The sequence below is a fragment of the Anopheles nili genome, chromosome 2 (genome assembly GCF_943737925.1).
Source record: "Anopheles nili chromosome 2, idAnoNiliSN_F5_01, whole genome shotgun sequence".
Lineage (NCBI taxonomy): Eukaryota > Metazoa > Arthropoda > Insecta > Diptera > Culicidae > Anopheles > Anopheles nili.
The window spans coordinates 28260384-28272437 of record NC_071291.1 but is presented as its reverse complement, the minus strand read 5'-3'; the positions used below and the strand labels follow the sequence as shown (position 1 = coordinate 28272437).

Below are 12054 nucleotides of genomic sequence, written 5' to 3'. Positions count from 1 at the left end.
ACCTTACGTGTATTTTTTAATCTGTTTAGAATGACTGCGCCAGTTTTTACAGATTTACTTCATTATTTTTTTTTACTTAGATGATGATGTAAATATATTATATATATCAATCAGTGATTCATTCAAGATCAGCAGCACATCGAAAACCTAAATTGCCTGCTGAACTATCTTCGGTGTTTTGTGACCTGGCTGCGCATCTATATCGATAGCAGTAGGATATGTGACACAGATAAGAACCACCTTTTTTCACTCGATTTGGAGGATTATCTCCATCTTTTCGTTTGCTGGTCGCATCCTTTGGATCCCACAAATCTGCCGTCCATTCCCACACGTTCCCTACAATATCGTACAAATCGTAGCTATTTTGCAGAAAGGTTTTTACTGGACAGGTAGAATCGCAGCCATCTTCCGCTTTGTTGTTTTCGGGAAATTTGCCCTGCCAAATGTTCATCATATGTTGATCCTTCGGATTCAGTTTGTTGCCCCAAGGAAATAGTTTCTGCTTACGGCCACCTCGACAAGCTGCTTCCCATTCTGCCTCAGTTGGAAGCCGTTTTCCTTTCCATTTGCAATATTCTACAGCATCGTTCCACGAGACATGTACGACAGGATGGTTCATTCGATTGCTTATATCACGTGACTGATCTCCTTCAGGATATTTCCAAGAAGCTCCTCGTATTTTATACCACCAAGGTGCAGCGGCTACACGGAAGTCTTCGTACTGTTTTCGCACCTCATCCTTGAGCTGTTGCTGGAACACGAAACTATCTCCAAATTTCTCCGCTTCCGTCAAATAACCGGTTTGGTCAACAAATTCCTGGAACCGCTCATTAGACACCTCGTATTGATCGAGGTAAAATTCTTGAATAGAAACAGAACGCGCCGGTGCCTCCCGATCGTTTTCGAAGATAGGGTCGTTTGTGCCGATGAGATATTCTCCACCTGGAATAAGGCTCATATCTTCGAATTGTTTAGAATGTTTGACTAATTCTAATAAATTGTCCGACTTCACATCATTGAACGTTGCTTTATCTGTGGGAAATATAATGTGTTCTTTAGGCATTCCTTGCCCTTCTGCATTGTGTTTCAGCTTGTTACACCCACAGTCACTACTAACAAGATTTCTAACTGAAAACCAGTATGTTAAAAGCAATATCACGCGGAATGAGACTCTTTCCATTTCTTTTGAGATAAAAACCAATGTTGGTCAAAACAATCAATCAGCTGTTCCGTGGTTGTTTGTTATTGTCATCCTAATGTAAATGAACGTCACGCATGTTTTGTTATGCTATATCCAACAAAAAATCAAGACGATGAACAAGATTCCTGTCGACAATAAAATCTTAAAATATTTATTAAATTCACAAAAAAAATTGAAAGAACACTTTTGTAAAATCTCAATTTTTAAACTCCAATAAAATAACATTAATATAATCTGGAGCATTTGTCCGACAGTTATTATTTAAATGTATATGTTGAGTTAAATAGAAAGAAATAAAAAACCTCAAAATAATATGGTTATGCATATATTTAGATTAAAGAAATGCCAGTCAAAATCGATTATAAACAACAAAATTTTATAATTTGAATAATTCAGAAAATAAAATTGTCGATTAGCTCCGAAACGTTGCAATTCATCGATTGTTTATGTTTACGACTGCTTGTCAAACAAATGCAAGCGAATGGAAGAAAAATTTCTCATTTCGGTTTGGCCACTGGAACATGGTAAAAACTCGAATGATTACCAAACATTGTCCAGAGTGTGAGGTTCAGGTGGCGATTGCATCGAAAAAATGTTCCTGCGGGCATGTCTTCAGCATGAGACAGTCGAGCGTGACGGTGTACGAACCGCGTTCGAAAACAGGAAAACGTAAAGCTGCCCAAGCTGCTTCCGCCAGTTCCAGTGATGGTCGCAAAGGTTCCGGTCAGGTGCAACGCAGACGTACAGGTCGGGTTCGTCGTGAGAAACCAAACTACTATGACTCGTTGCAGTACGAAAAGAAGAAAAAGAAAACGAAGGTAACATTATAATGTGCTAAGCTTCCACGTCATTGATAATCTTTTGAAATGATTTATTACCGTTCACTAGAAATCGTCCAAATCATCGTTGTTCAAGGGAAAGGACGCAAAGCAGACACAGTTGATTACCGCAAAAGATACACAGGCTGCAAGGGCTAATCGCCATGCAAACCGTCGCGCCAAAAAAGAAGAGATAGATGGCGGTGGAGACCTGGCTGCTAAGTATGATGCTATCATCCCACGTTTCTGTTCATGAACTCGAAAACTAATATGTTTCATATCCGTTTCAGGCTGCCGTTGGATAAGCAAGAAGTAGCATCCATAATACTATCAGAAATTAATCGCAAAATTGGATCTGTGGTGTGGACGCAGCCATAAGTGCGTTCGTCACGCTATTTAAGAAAATTCTATTGCCAACCATTCCTAGGATAAGTCGCTTGAAATAAACGATTCGTACGATTGCAATTAACCCTATGATGGTGGATATTTTCTTTAGGCTTAGCACTCCATAGGCTATAGCCTGAACTACGCTTAGAGTGATAGCGGAGGCGTACGTCAACCGTTGCTATGGTAACGGTTGGTCTACAACACCAAGAATAACATTTTCATCGCTCAAAGTCGGTCGTACTTTTATTCAACGCTTTTGTTATTACACCTTCGACCACTTGACGTAGCTCTCTTGTCCAAGGTGCCTCGCCACAAAAGTGGGTCAGTTGTATTCCTTTAGCAAATGTAGTGCAATAGTACAGTGCTGCTCGTACTACTCGCTGTGGTGGATAATAATGTGAAGGTATTGGAATAGCAGCGTACTTATACCTTAGAAACAGAAGATTAAAACCGTGACGAAAAAAATGGCATCTGACCTGGATGCTAACATAGTAAAAAGAACTCAAGGTTCGCTGGGTAAATTTGTGAAACGTCCCGCGCTGACGGAAAAACTGCTACGTAAACCGCCGTTTCGCTTTCTCCATGATATCGTCCATGCGGTATGTTGAATCCTTTATTTGGCTCCCCGGCCGTCAACATGATCGATAATGCCGGCTGGTCAGTTTTAGTAATGCGACGGAATTCGATTTTTTTCCTATCACGTCTTACCTCGCACTGATACAGATTATTCGAGAGCATGGTTTGCTGGATGGCTTATACACGACAGACGAACTCAACTCCGACAACATCAAGGACCGGGACTCAAAAATGGCGTTTCTACAGAAGCTCATTGACGTCGTTAGTAAGTAGTTCCTGGTTCGAGGGTTGTTTATTTGGAATCAATCGTTAAAAACACACTGTTGACATAGAGACACGGCGAGGGGGAAACGACTCGTTCGTTACGCCGCCTAGCACATCCAAATTGTGGCCTTTCGAACGTTTTGCCGGGTTCAAATGTTTGTATAAGGCCGACAGGCGTTTTCCATTTCGATGACCTTGTTATACCTTTAGCCAGATGACCTACCCAGTGGTCAGTCGTGGGTGATTATCGATTTTTTATTTGAAAAATTTCTTTTGTTTTTTTTTTGTTATAGCCACGTGCTCAAGTGGCTTATGTTCAGTGAAAGTAGCAACAATTATTAGTGCATATGACTGGCCTTAAAATTGTTAATTTGATTTTTTGTTACTAAATACGCTATCTCTTCTGGCAGAAATAACAACCGGTCGCGAATTGAAAGTGCGTCCTTCGAAAGTTGTCGCTGGGCTGGAACCAGAGCGAACGAATGAGCTTCTACAAGCGTTGGGTTTTGCGTTAGAAGAAAAGTTGAGCAGCATAGACGCTGTTAGGCAATATGTCGGTGGAAATCCTAATCCCGATGGGTCCAATGCCGCCACAAATGGGATACCAGAGAGCAATGGAACAAACGTCGAAACACGACCAGAGAAAACGAAAGAAAAGCCCAGGGAAAAGGACACGGTTGCTCCGGACAAACGGAAGGATAAAACGTCGAAATCGAAAGTGAAGGAGCCCGCGAAAAATGGCTCCACTGTGCAAGCGGACAATAGGGTGGAAAAAAGTAAAGCGAAACAGAACGGTGCGAAAGTTTCAAACGACACAAAACGTAAAACCGACAAGCCGAGCAAGGGCAAGGAGAAAGAGAAATCGGTCAAGCGGATTTCTTCGATACCAGAAGAGCTACAGCCCGTGGGGACACACGAAAAACCACCCCCAGTTCAACCGGAAACGCTGACAAACGGTTCCGAAACCATACCCAATGGCAGGTCACAAGATACGCGGAAGAGGAAAGATTCGATAAAAGAGTTTGGAGACCCGGTTGTGATGGCAAGTGCAAATGGTGATGAGTCCATGAAACTGCCGATAGCGGAAGAGGAGCTGGAAAAACGGAAGCAACCTGGCAGTAATAACAGCAGCCGGCGGTCTTCCTTAAAAAAGCAGAATAGTTTGACAGCAAGCGAAAATAATGCACTCTCTGAGATGAACCAATTCAACGGTCTGCACAGTTCGCCCGGGCCTAGCCGGCAGGATAGTGGGACGCTGGGTGAACCTGTGGTGAACGATGATTCTGCACCTGATCCCGGATCGATCGTTACGGTCACCGTTGCTCCGCTGGAGCAGAAAGCACAGGGGAAACCGCCGATGAACCGGCAGCAGTCCGTTGATACGGTGATGAGACCGAGAACCAGCTTAAGGCCTCCCAGCGTGAGGCCTCCATCGGCGAGGCCAGGTGCACCGCGGCGCAAGGAGAAGAACGTCGAGGTAATACTGCAGCCTAACGAAACGCAAAAATTGGGTGATATCAACGTCAAAATGGAGGTGTTCAACAGCGAACTGCTTGATGATGATGGCGAAAATTTGATAGTAATTGAAGATCCGACAACCGTCGACGAGGTGTACGTTGGTGGTGTAGGCGAGTCTGGACAGACACGCGACGAGGCGGCACACGCTCAGCAGCCGGAACACGAAGATCAGCAGGGGCTCTTGGTGCAACAGATTCTGGACACGCAGAAGGAATTTTCCAACCACACCGGTAACGACAGCGAGATGCTGCGAAAAGTGGACCTGGTACGATATAGATAAATGTTTTTCTGAAAGGAACTCGGCAATAATAAAAATATTATTGATGTCCACCGATAGGAATGGGCTGCCGGGCAAAGGCAGTCGTCGGCCAAGCAGATGGAATCGCTGCGCGACTCAATACAGAAGTTAACGCGCTCTGTGAATCCGCTCGGGAAGCTGATGGATTTCATCCAAGAGGACATCGATGCCATGGAGCGAGAGTTGGCAAGTTGGCAGCAAATCTATGCCCAATCCATGGTAGAGTTGAACAAGGAAAGAAGGTAACGTAACTTTAGGAACATATACCAGAACAGGCATTCATAGTGCATTCGTAATTTCAGTGCCACGGAGAATGCTATTGAACCTTTGAAGCAGCAACTTGCGCAGATTGAAGTGAACATAAAAGAGTACCGTGAAATGGTCGATTCGACGCGTGCGAATATTTTACAAAACGAGCAAAAAATTGAGCGGTTGTACATAACCGAAATTTAATACGTAGCATCACGCCACATGCGTACTTACTTCGTCAATCATCTACGATGGAAGACTACTGTAATCAGTAGACGTTGTTCAATTATTATCAGAAAAAAAAGGAATTCCCTCTAATATTTTACACAAATTTTTTACCCACCACAAGTGTCCTACCACAATCGTAACGAAAAAATTGAATTGAAAGGAACAAATAGAAACGAATCACTCATAATGCATGGTGTTTTGTGTTTGGTTAAACATTATTTAGATATTTTATTTCATTTACTTTTGTATTTTTCTCGATTACCTCCTGCTTTCGTTTTAATTGTTAGCGTTTGCCTGATTTTATCGATTTTTCCTTTTCAAATAACGAATTCCATTTTATGGGTATTTCTCTCTCTTCTGCGCAATTCGCCGACAGCCATTTGTTCGAAAAGTTGCATATTATATACAAGCACACATCCACTCGAAATCCTCAACATTCGGTTAGTAGCTGGTCGGTAATTACTGTTTTTACTAACCGACTTTATAGACATATTCCTTATTTTCATTATAATACAGACATTTACACAGCTAAGGCTTGTTCCGCGTGGAAATGTTACATGGAGAGTGTGAAAACAATCTTATTTTCCTCTATTTCCCACAACAGGAGCTCGTTGGTGATGCTTTCCGCACTTCTTAAGAGTTCTTATCAAATGTACCATACCCGCTACTGCTCTCTATGTACAAGGGGATCATACAGGTCTGTATTAACATAGGGCCATTCTCGTAGGAGCCCTCCATCAATTCCTCTTACTATGGTTTAAATAATATTTATCTTTGTATAGGCGGTTTTGCGTGGGATATTATATTTACTTCTTGCAATCGAAATCAATTTTTATTGGTTCTTCCGATCACCTGTATGATAAGATGCCAACGTGTTGCAAAATTTGATTCTTCTTTTATGATATAATTAAAGTATGAAAGATGATAAGAATTGCTACCGTAATGCTCCCTGGCATTGTTTTCATGGTCAACTAAAATGCCAAACATATGTTGCTACTCAATCAGATTGTTTACTCACAAACTTGTTTTTGGATTTAAAGCAATGGTAAATCATATCACAATTTCGAACTTATTCCAATTGCTACAGTATATTTGTATACCATCTCTGCCGCAGTCAATTTATGTAAATTGACACGTTATAAATTCAAATGAACATAAAAAACATAGGTGAAAGAACGATAAGTTCATTGTGAATATATGTATAGCAATATAGCATAATGAATTCTTTTTTTTTTAATAATAGTTTTAATACGTGTCAATACGTGTCCATGTGCTACCTGCAGGATACAATTTTTGAAATTTTCGTTTCTATAAATTTACTCAACTTAAAAACGAAAAAAAAACATAACAAGTACTACCAGCACAATACTATAGGAGATTGTCAACAGGATGTATGAAGTACTTTTTTTTTCTTTTTCGCTAATTGAATTTATGAATCGTTATCAAATAAAGCTCGTATTAAAAACTTTGATTCGTAATGATGAAAAGTATTCAAATATAAGGAAAATTTATTTTTTTTTGTGCATCAAGTTCTAACACATTACGTTATTCTGTCTATAAAACGTAAAAAAAACAACGTTAAATTCTAAGAAGAAAAAAAAATGGAAAATTGTTATACATCATAGCCTCCGGATGATAAAGGTATGTCAAATTAGGATGTAATAAAAATAAAAAAGCCGCTAAATTTTCAGAAGCCAAAATTATGGTGCAGTATCAGTGATAGCGATGTATCGTACAAGCATCTTAATGTACTTCCCCGTATGTTATCGTTGAAAGAAGCATCTTTCTTCATTGTGAATTTCTGATAAAGTACTCGATATGTGCGATAAATGATGTGATGTGGTGTAGACTCCGCCATCCCAGCACGATCTTGCTTATGACGAACGAAGAATCGTTGCTTCGGCGTTTTTCCATTACTGAAACATGGTATCCATTGTTGTTCCTATTAGCGTATTCTCACTCAGGAGTTGAAAATAGCAACACTCAATATTAAAATCGTTCATCTCTGACACGCTTTGTCGCTAACTGCATTGCTGTGTGGAGCTACATTCAGGATATTTTTGACCGATTTTACGGTCCAGACATGATCCACCACATAACAATCGTCAACCTTGTCTGCGGTCGGTAAATAGTAGTGTGGCGGGTTTACGGGAAGTGCCTCGGAAGTGGGAACTTATCACACTTTCTCCGCAGACTCTAGTCAAAACGATGACCTATTTAGCGCCTGCTTCACTAGCAGCTTATCTTAAATAATGCTACTAATTGTGGTATATGAAATTCACTCTTTGCCAAGCGTAAATAAACTTTGTTCGTGTTTAGTGTGAGTTGATGAAATGATGTGAATTCAATCTTCATAAGTATAGGTATTTTAAGTTCTACAGCTTAGCACCTTCGGTCGGTTTGTTTGAGAATGGGAAACCATATAGTTGTTTCCCGTGAGTATATCCTCTAATGCAATGTTGCACTTTTGTTCGTGTGAGTAAGTTTAAACAGGTTCAATCAAATATGTCCACACACTGTTTGATTGATGTAACGAACGAACGTCCTACTCAATACTGAATATACTAGCACACAGATGAACGGGTGCTCTTTTGCTTGGGCAAATTTTTCGATGATCCAACCATCAAAAGTATACTTTGTTTGATACCGCACTTAACAAGCCGCGTAGTCATTGATTCAACCGCTTCGCATGACAAATCGATTAACGGGCAACTTCAAAAGGAAAAATTAATGCGCCGAGCACGCGTTTCACCATTTACCAAGCACCGTCATAATTGAGCGGAATTGAACACCTTTAGAGGGAGTTATATATGTTTTCAGCTCATAAAGTTCAGCATTGCGAACGATTATGAACTTTGTCCATAAAAAGCAACATATTGACGTAAAACTCCCGAAAATACAAAAAAAAAACAAGAGACAATAACAGTCTAAACGAAATACTGCAAAAGTACTAGAACGGAACTTAAAGTATCCTGAAATGGATTCTCGATTAGTTTTTAATCTCCTCGATCATTTGCAGTGGGGTGTGCGACATTAGTATGTTTCTTGTACCTGTTCGTATGTCTTGTCCCGTAATCCGCCTCGTTCGGTGCATTACTACACCGATGACGTCGTCCAGCTTTCCTTTCAAACTAGCACCAAGCGTTTGGAATTGCAGCTGCAGTGCATGCCGTTGGTGTAAGAACCGATGGTTAATGTAGTGCTGGGCGTAATGGTGTCGATGTGCACTCGCGAAGAGCCAATTTTGTCCCGAAGCTGTCTTGATCAAAGCTTGGCTATCCAATCTGTCGCTTGGCTGATTCTCCATGTTGTACCATACGGCTATCTGGTCCTCTTCATCCTCGTCGTTGTTCATAATTTCGTAGTTCTCGAAATTTTTCGCTTTCCCTAACGGTGGATGCTACAATTCAAACAGTTCATCCTGCTGCCGCTCTAGCTTCTGCAAAGAGCTCTGAACTCGTTTACCCTGCGTCATCACAATTAGTTGGTTTGTGTCAGACGCCGCGCTTCCGGAGGAGCTCTGACGCTTGTGGTGATTTGATCCGCCTCCGCTCATGTGATACGCGCTGTTTCCACTACTCGGTACGTGGTAGTGGTATTGCTGATAGGACGATATTGAGGACGAAGACGATGCGTTCGAATAGGCGCGAGGTTTCGAGTAATACCCGCTGCTACCGCTCCCACTAGCCGCACCCGAGGATGACGAGAAAAACAGATTATCGTCACTCTGGCTACTCGTCACGAAATCACTATTCCGTTGCACCTCCGCAATGCACTTCCGCGTGGTAGCTATCGAGCTGTCGATTTTACCGAGAAATTCCTCCAAATTCTTCCGACTCTCCTCCTCCGGTGAAACGAGTGGAGATGCCTCGCTGATCGAGTATCCGTTACCATCTGAACTGATGCTATTATTGTTGTTATTATTAGTACAAGCGGTGTGTCCACTTCCGCCTGCAGCAGTTGGGGCGACACTGGCAGCTGACCGGGCAGCAGCCAGCGCATTTGGACGTATGATTGCTTCGGGATCTTTTGGGTAATAGTGGGAATCTTTCGCCACTGGTATCATGAGAAACGGTCGCAGGAAGATGGTGTCCGTCGGAAGTAGCCTATTTACTCGCCTAATTTGTTCCATCTGGAAAGCGTAAACAAAATACACGAAAGAACGTTTTTAAGTAGATTAGTTTCAATAACGCAATCACGACACCGACACTTACGCTACATCCGAACTTCAAGGCAAGACCCTGCAGCGTGTCGGTCCGTTCAACGTCGTGCCGTATCAGCGCATCGGTGGGCTGTACTGCGGCTGGGCTGCGACTTCCGCCGGATATGCTGCCGTACTTTTTCAGCGAACGGGCCGAGTCCCGTATCGATTGCTTTTCGCCAAACATAGTTTCATCTTCCATTCCGGCGTCCGAAACCAACTTTACGAACTACAAATGCACCAGCGCACACAAACGAACAGAAAATTAGATGCACATTCTCCTAACCCACGTTATTTCACCGATGTTTGCTGTTATATTTAGTGTTTGATAGCTTTCGCACAGCCAGCCAGATACAGCCACCTTCGGTCATTTATATTTGCCACGACCAACGTAGTAAAATGCTAGGCACTAAGCTACCAGACGAGATCACATAGGCTGCTAGCTGAGCCTGACGTGTCAAGATCGTGTGCGGCACTTCGAAGCAAGCACCATTTTACCCGAAATAAAATTGGTTCTCTACGATTTACTTTTCAATATGCGAAGGAAAATACACCTAGCACCATATTCCCGTAACACTTGCTTTCACCCGTTTTGGATTATTTTTTTCCCACAATCTGACAGCTGGTCGTACGTCGATAGAAATGCATATGCATTTGAAAAGCTCCTATGCAAGAGGCAGTAACGAAGGGTGACCTAAAATCGTTTGACATATCTAAGCAGAATACAGTACCTCAAGAAGCACCTATCAGACTAAATATACAAGTAAAAGATATACGTTCTCAGCCACAGCAGAGAAACGAAAGTGCACGTTTAAACGATGCGCTTCACTTGATGTAAGAATCAATTTAAATACATCACAAGATAACCGAAAACAAAGAAATTTACGTCGATGGAATGATAAGTACCCAACGCAAAAAAAATCTACGATGCAGTGGAAACTACAAGTATGATTTGCTTTTAGGATTAAAAAAATTACCATTTGAGAAATGTGGTAATAGAAGAGGATAATAACAAAACATATCCAGCATTATAATAAATATCGAACATGCCAGTGATAGAAGCAAACAAATATGCTCTTGACTTCGCCAATAATTATTCCTTGATCAACAAAACAATTGCTTTCGCTTTTACACGCACAAACACAGATTATGCATAGCTTTTCATGATGAGCGTTTACGCGGATTGATGGACGGTAATTAATGCGTAGCCTTCCCAGCTTCGGCAAAATGCGCGATAACACCGTATTATCGCAGCCGCCTCCTACACCACCCTGCAAACAAATGATGATCGCAAGCGCACGCCAGACTTTCGTTGCTAACACAATAATCGCCGTGACCTTGCGATCTGCATTGGCGAGCGTATCTTTACAGCAACTCAAAAACTAGCTAGCCGCTAGGACGTTCCAAAACGTGCCCCGAGTGAGAAACGGTTTTGAAACAAATCGTTGAAAATCCCTCTCCGATGTGCGAGATGGAACAGTCAATCGGAAAATCGTCGATGCGTAGCTAATTGCGCGACGAATAACATTAACCCGATTGTCTAATTTCAACGTGGTTACCCAACAGCGAAAAGAAAATAAAGCCAAAAAATTGCGCACAAAAACAGGAACTCCTCATCGCCAGGGGAAAACCTTAATCACGAGATCACGATGCAACCAAACCGGTGATTCATCTGGCAAACAATATGCGAATGAGCGGGTAATATCTTGCGATGTTCGAACAAGGTGTACAAAGGCAGTTGTACCCCGTTTAAAGAAAAGCACCGTGGGTTAATCCGTTCCAACACCGACGTGCTGGAAAACCCCTTGGGACAGCCACTGAGGAATCCGTGTAAGGGCCGGCGAATGGGGGATCGTGTTTTGCGTTCATTCCCTGCGGGTCGATCACCGCGGTTGACGGAGTGGTTACTAAATGTACAAAATTTCAAAACATCACGATCGGAGTTGGCCTGGACTGGCTGGCTGGCTGATGGCGATGCCCCACGGAACAAATAGATCGTTGACCACCGATCGCCCAGAGCGTGCTGCTGAGGCAATCCGAGTAGGGATTTTATCTGCGATGGTTGCGCTTACCTTAACGTATGATCTCCAGTTTTTGTACTTTTTCCTCAGATCGCTCATCGTTTCGAGACTCATCGCATTCAGTACACGGGATCGGTGATGTGATGGCAAAGAAACAGAGTGGACAGAGGCTCCGTTCCGTGTGGGGCTTCAGTCGGCAGTTGGATACCGGGACGGTGTTGCTAAATTGTAGGTAATAAATCACGGTTATCCTACCACGTCCGGACGCGTGTAGGTTCCACCATACGCCTTGA

At 42.3% G+C, this 12054-nt stretch overlaps 4 protein-coding genes across 4 annotated transcripts; 2 read left to right on the top strand and 2 right to left on the bottom strand.

Annotated features, from left to right (window-relative positions):
* Nucleotides 1-44: 44 nt before the first annotated feature.
* On the bottom strand, nucleotides 45-1180 carry LOC128720747 (formylglycine-generating enzyme). Its single transcript, XM_053814445.1, has one exon. It carries the CDS (start codon nucleotides 1178-1180, stop codon nucleotides 119-121), a length of 1062 nt encoding a protein of 353 aa, XP_053670420.1. The 3' UTR covers nucleotides 45-118.
* Nucleotides 1181-1718: 538 nt separating this feature from the next.
* LOC128720740 (UPF0547 protein C16orf87 homolog) lies at nucleotides 1719-2434 on the top strand. Its single transcript, XM_053814435.1, has 3 exons — nucleotides 1719-2019; nucleotides 2090-2241; nucleotides 2310-2434. The coding sequence occupies exons 1-3, from the start codon at nucleotides 1723-1725 to the stop codon at nucleotides 2395-2397; spliced, it is 537 nt and encodes a 178-aa protein (XP_053670410.1). The 5' UTR covers nucleotides 1719-1722; the 3' UTR covers nucleotides 2398-2434.
* A 436-nt stretch (nucleotides 2435-2870) lies between these two features.
* LOC128720801 (TRAF3-interacting protein 1) lies at nucleotides 2871-5515 on the top strand. The gene is made up of 5 exons (XM_053814496.1): nucleotides 2871-3005; nucleotides 3130-3247; nucleotides 3657-5029; nucleotides 5102-5304; nucleotides 5365-5515. Exons 1-5 carry the CDS (start codon nucleotides 2871-2873, stop codon nucleotides 5513-5515), a joined length of 1980 nt encoding a protein of 659 aa, XP_053670471.1.
* Nucleotides 5516-8939: 3424 nt separating this feature from the next.
* LOC128720334 (lysM and putative peptidoglycan-binding domain-containing protein 1) lies at nucleotides 8940-9957 on the bottom strand. The gene is made up of 2 exons (XM_053814000.1): nucleotides 9754-9957; nucleotides 8940-9671 (listed from the first exon to the last, which is right to left on the bottom strand). Exons 1-2 carry the CDS (start codon nucleotides 9940-9942, stop codon nucleotides 8940-8942), a joined length of 921 nt encoding a protein of 306 aa, XP_053669975.1. The 5' UTR covers nucleotides 9943-9957.
* Between the last annotated feature and the right edge of the window lie 2097 nt (nucleotides 9958-12054).

Excerpts from the sequence above, each read along its gene's own strand:
- LOC128720801 (XM_053814496.1), top strand. The coding sequence starts at position 2,871 with ATGGCATCTGACCTGGATGCTAACATAGTAAAAAGAACTCAAGGTTCG. Across the intron at positions 3,006-3,129 it reads TCCATGATATCGTCCATGCG|ATTATTCGAGAGCATGGTTT; the intron begins GTATGTTGAATC and ends GCACTGATACAG. Across the intron at positions 3,248-3,656 it reads GAAGCTCATTGACGTCGTTA|AAATAACAACCGGTCGCGAA; the intron begins GTAAGTAGTTCC and ends CTCTTCTGGCAG.
- LOC128720740 (XM_053814435.1), top strand. The coding sequence starts at position 1,723 with ATGGTAAAAACTCGAATGATTACCAAACATTGTCCAGAGTGTGAGGTT. Across the intron at positions 2,020-2,089 it reads AGAAGAAAAAGAAAACGAAG|AAATCGTCCAAATCATCGTT; the intron begins GTAACATTATAA and ends ACCGTTCACTAG. Across the intron at positions 2,242-2,309 it reads GGTGGAGACCTGGCTGCTAA|GCTGCCGTTGGATAAGCAAG; the intron begins GTATGATGCTAT and ends TATCCGTTTCAG.
- LOC128720747 (XM_053814445.1), bottom strand. The coding sequence starts at position 1,180 with ATGGAAAGAGTCTCATTCCGCGTGATATTGCTTTTAACATACTGGTTT.
- LOC128720334 (XM_053814000.1), bottom strand. The coding sequence starts at position 9,942 with ATGGAAGATGAAACTATGTTTGGCGAAAAGCAATCGATACGGGACTCG. Across the intron at positions 9,672-9,753 it reads CCTTGAAGTTCGGATGTAGC|ATGGAACAAATTAGGCGAGT; the intron begins GTAAGTGTCGGT and ends TACGCTTTCCAG.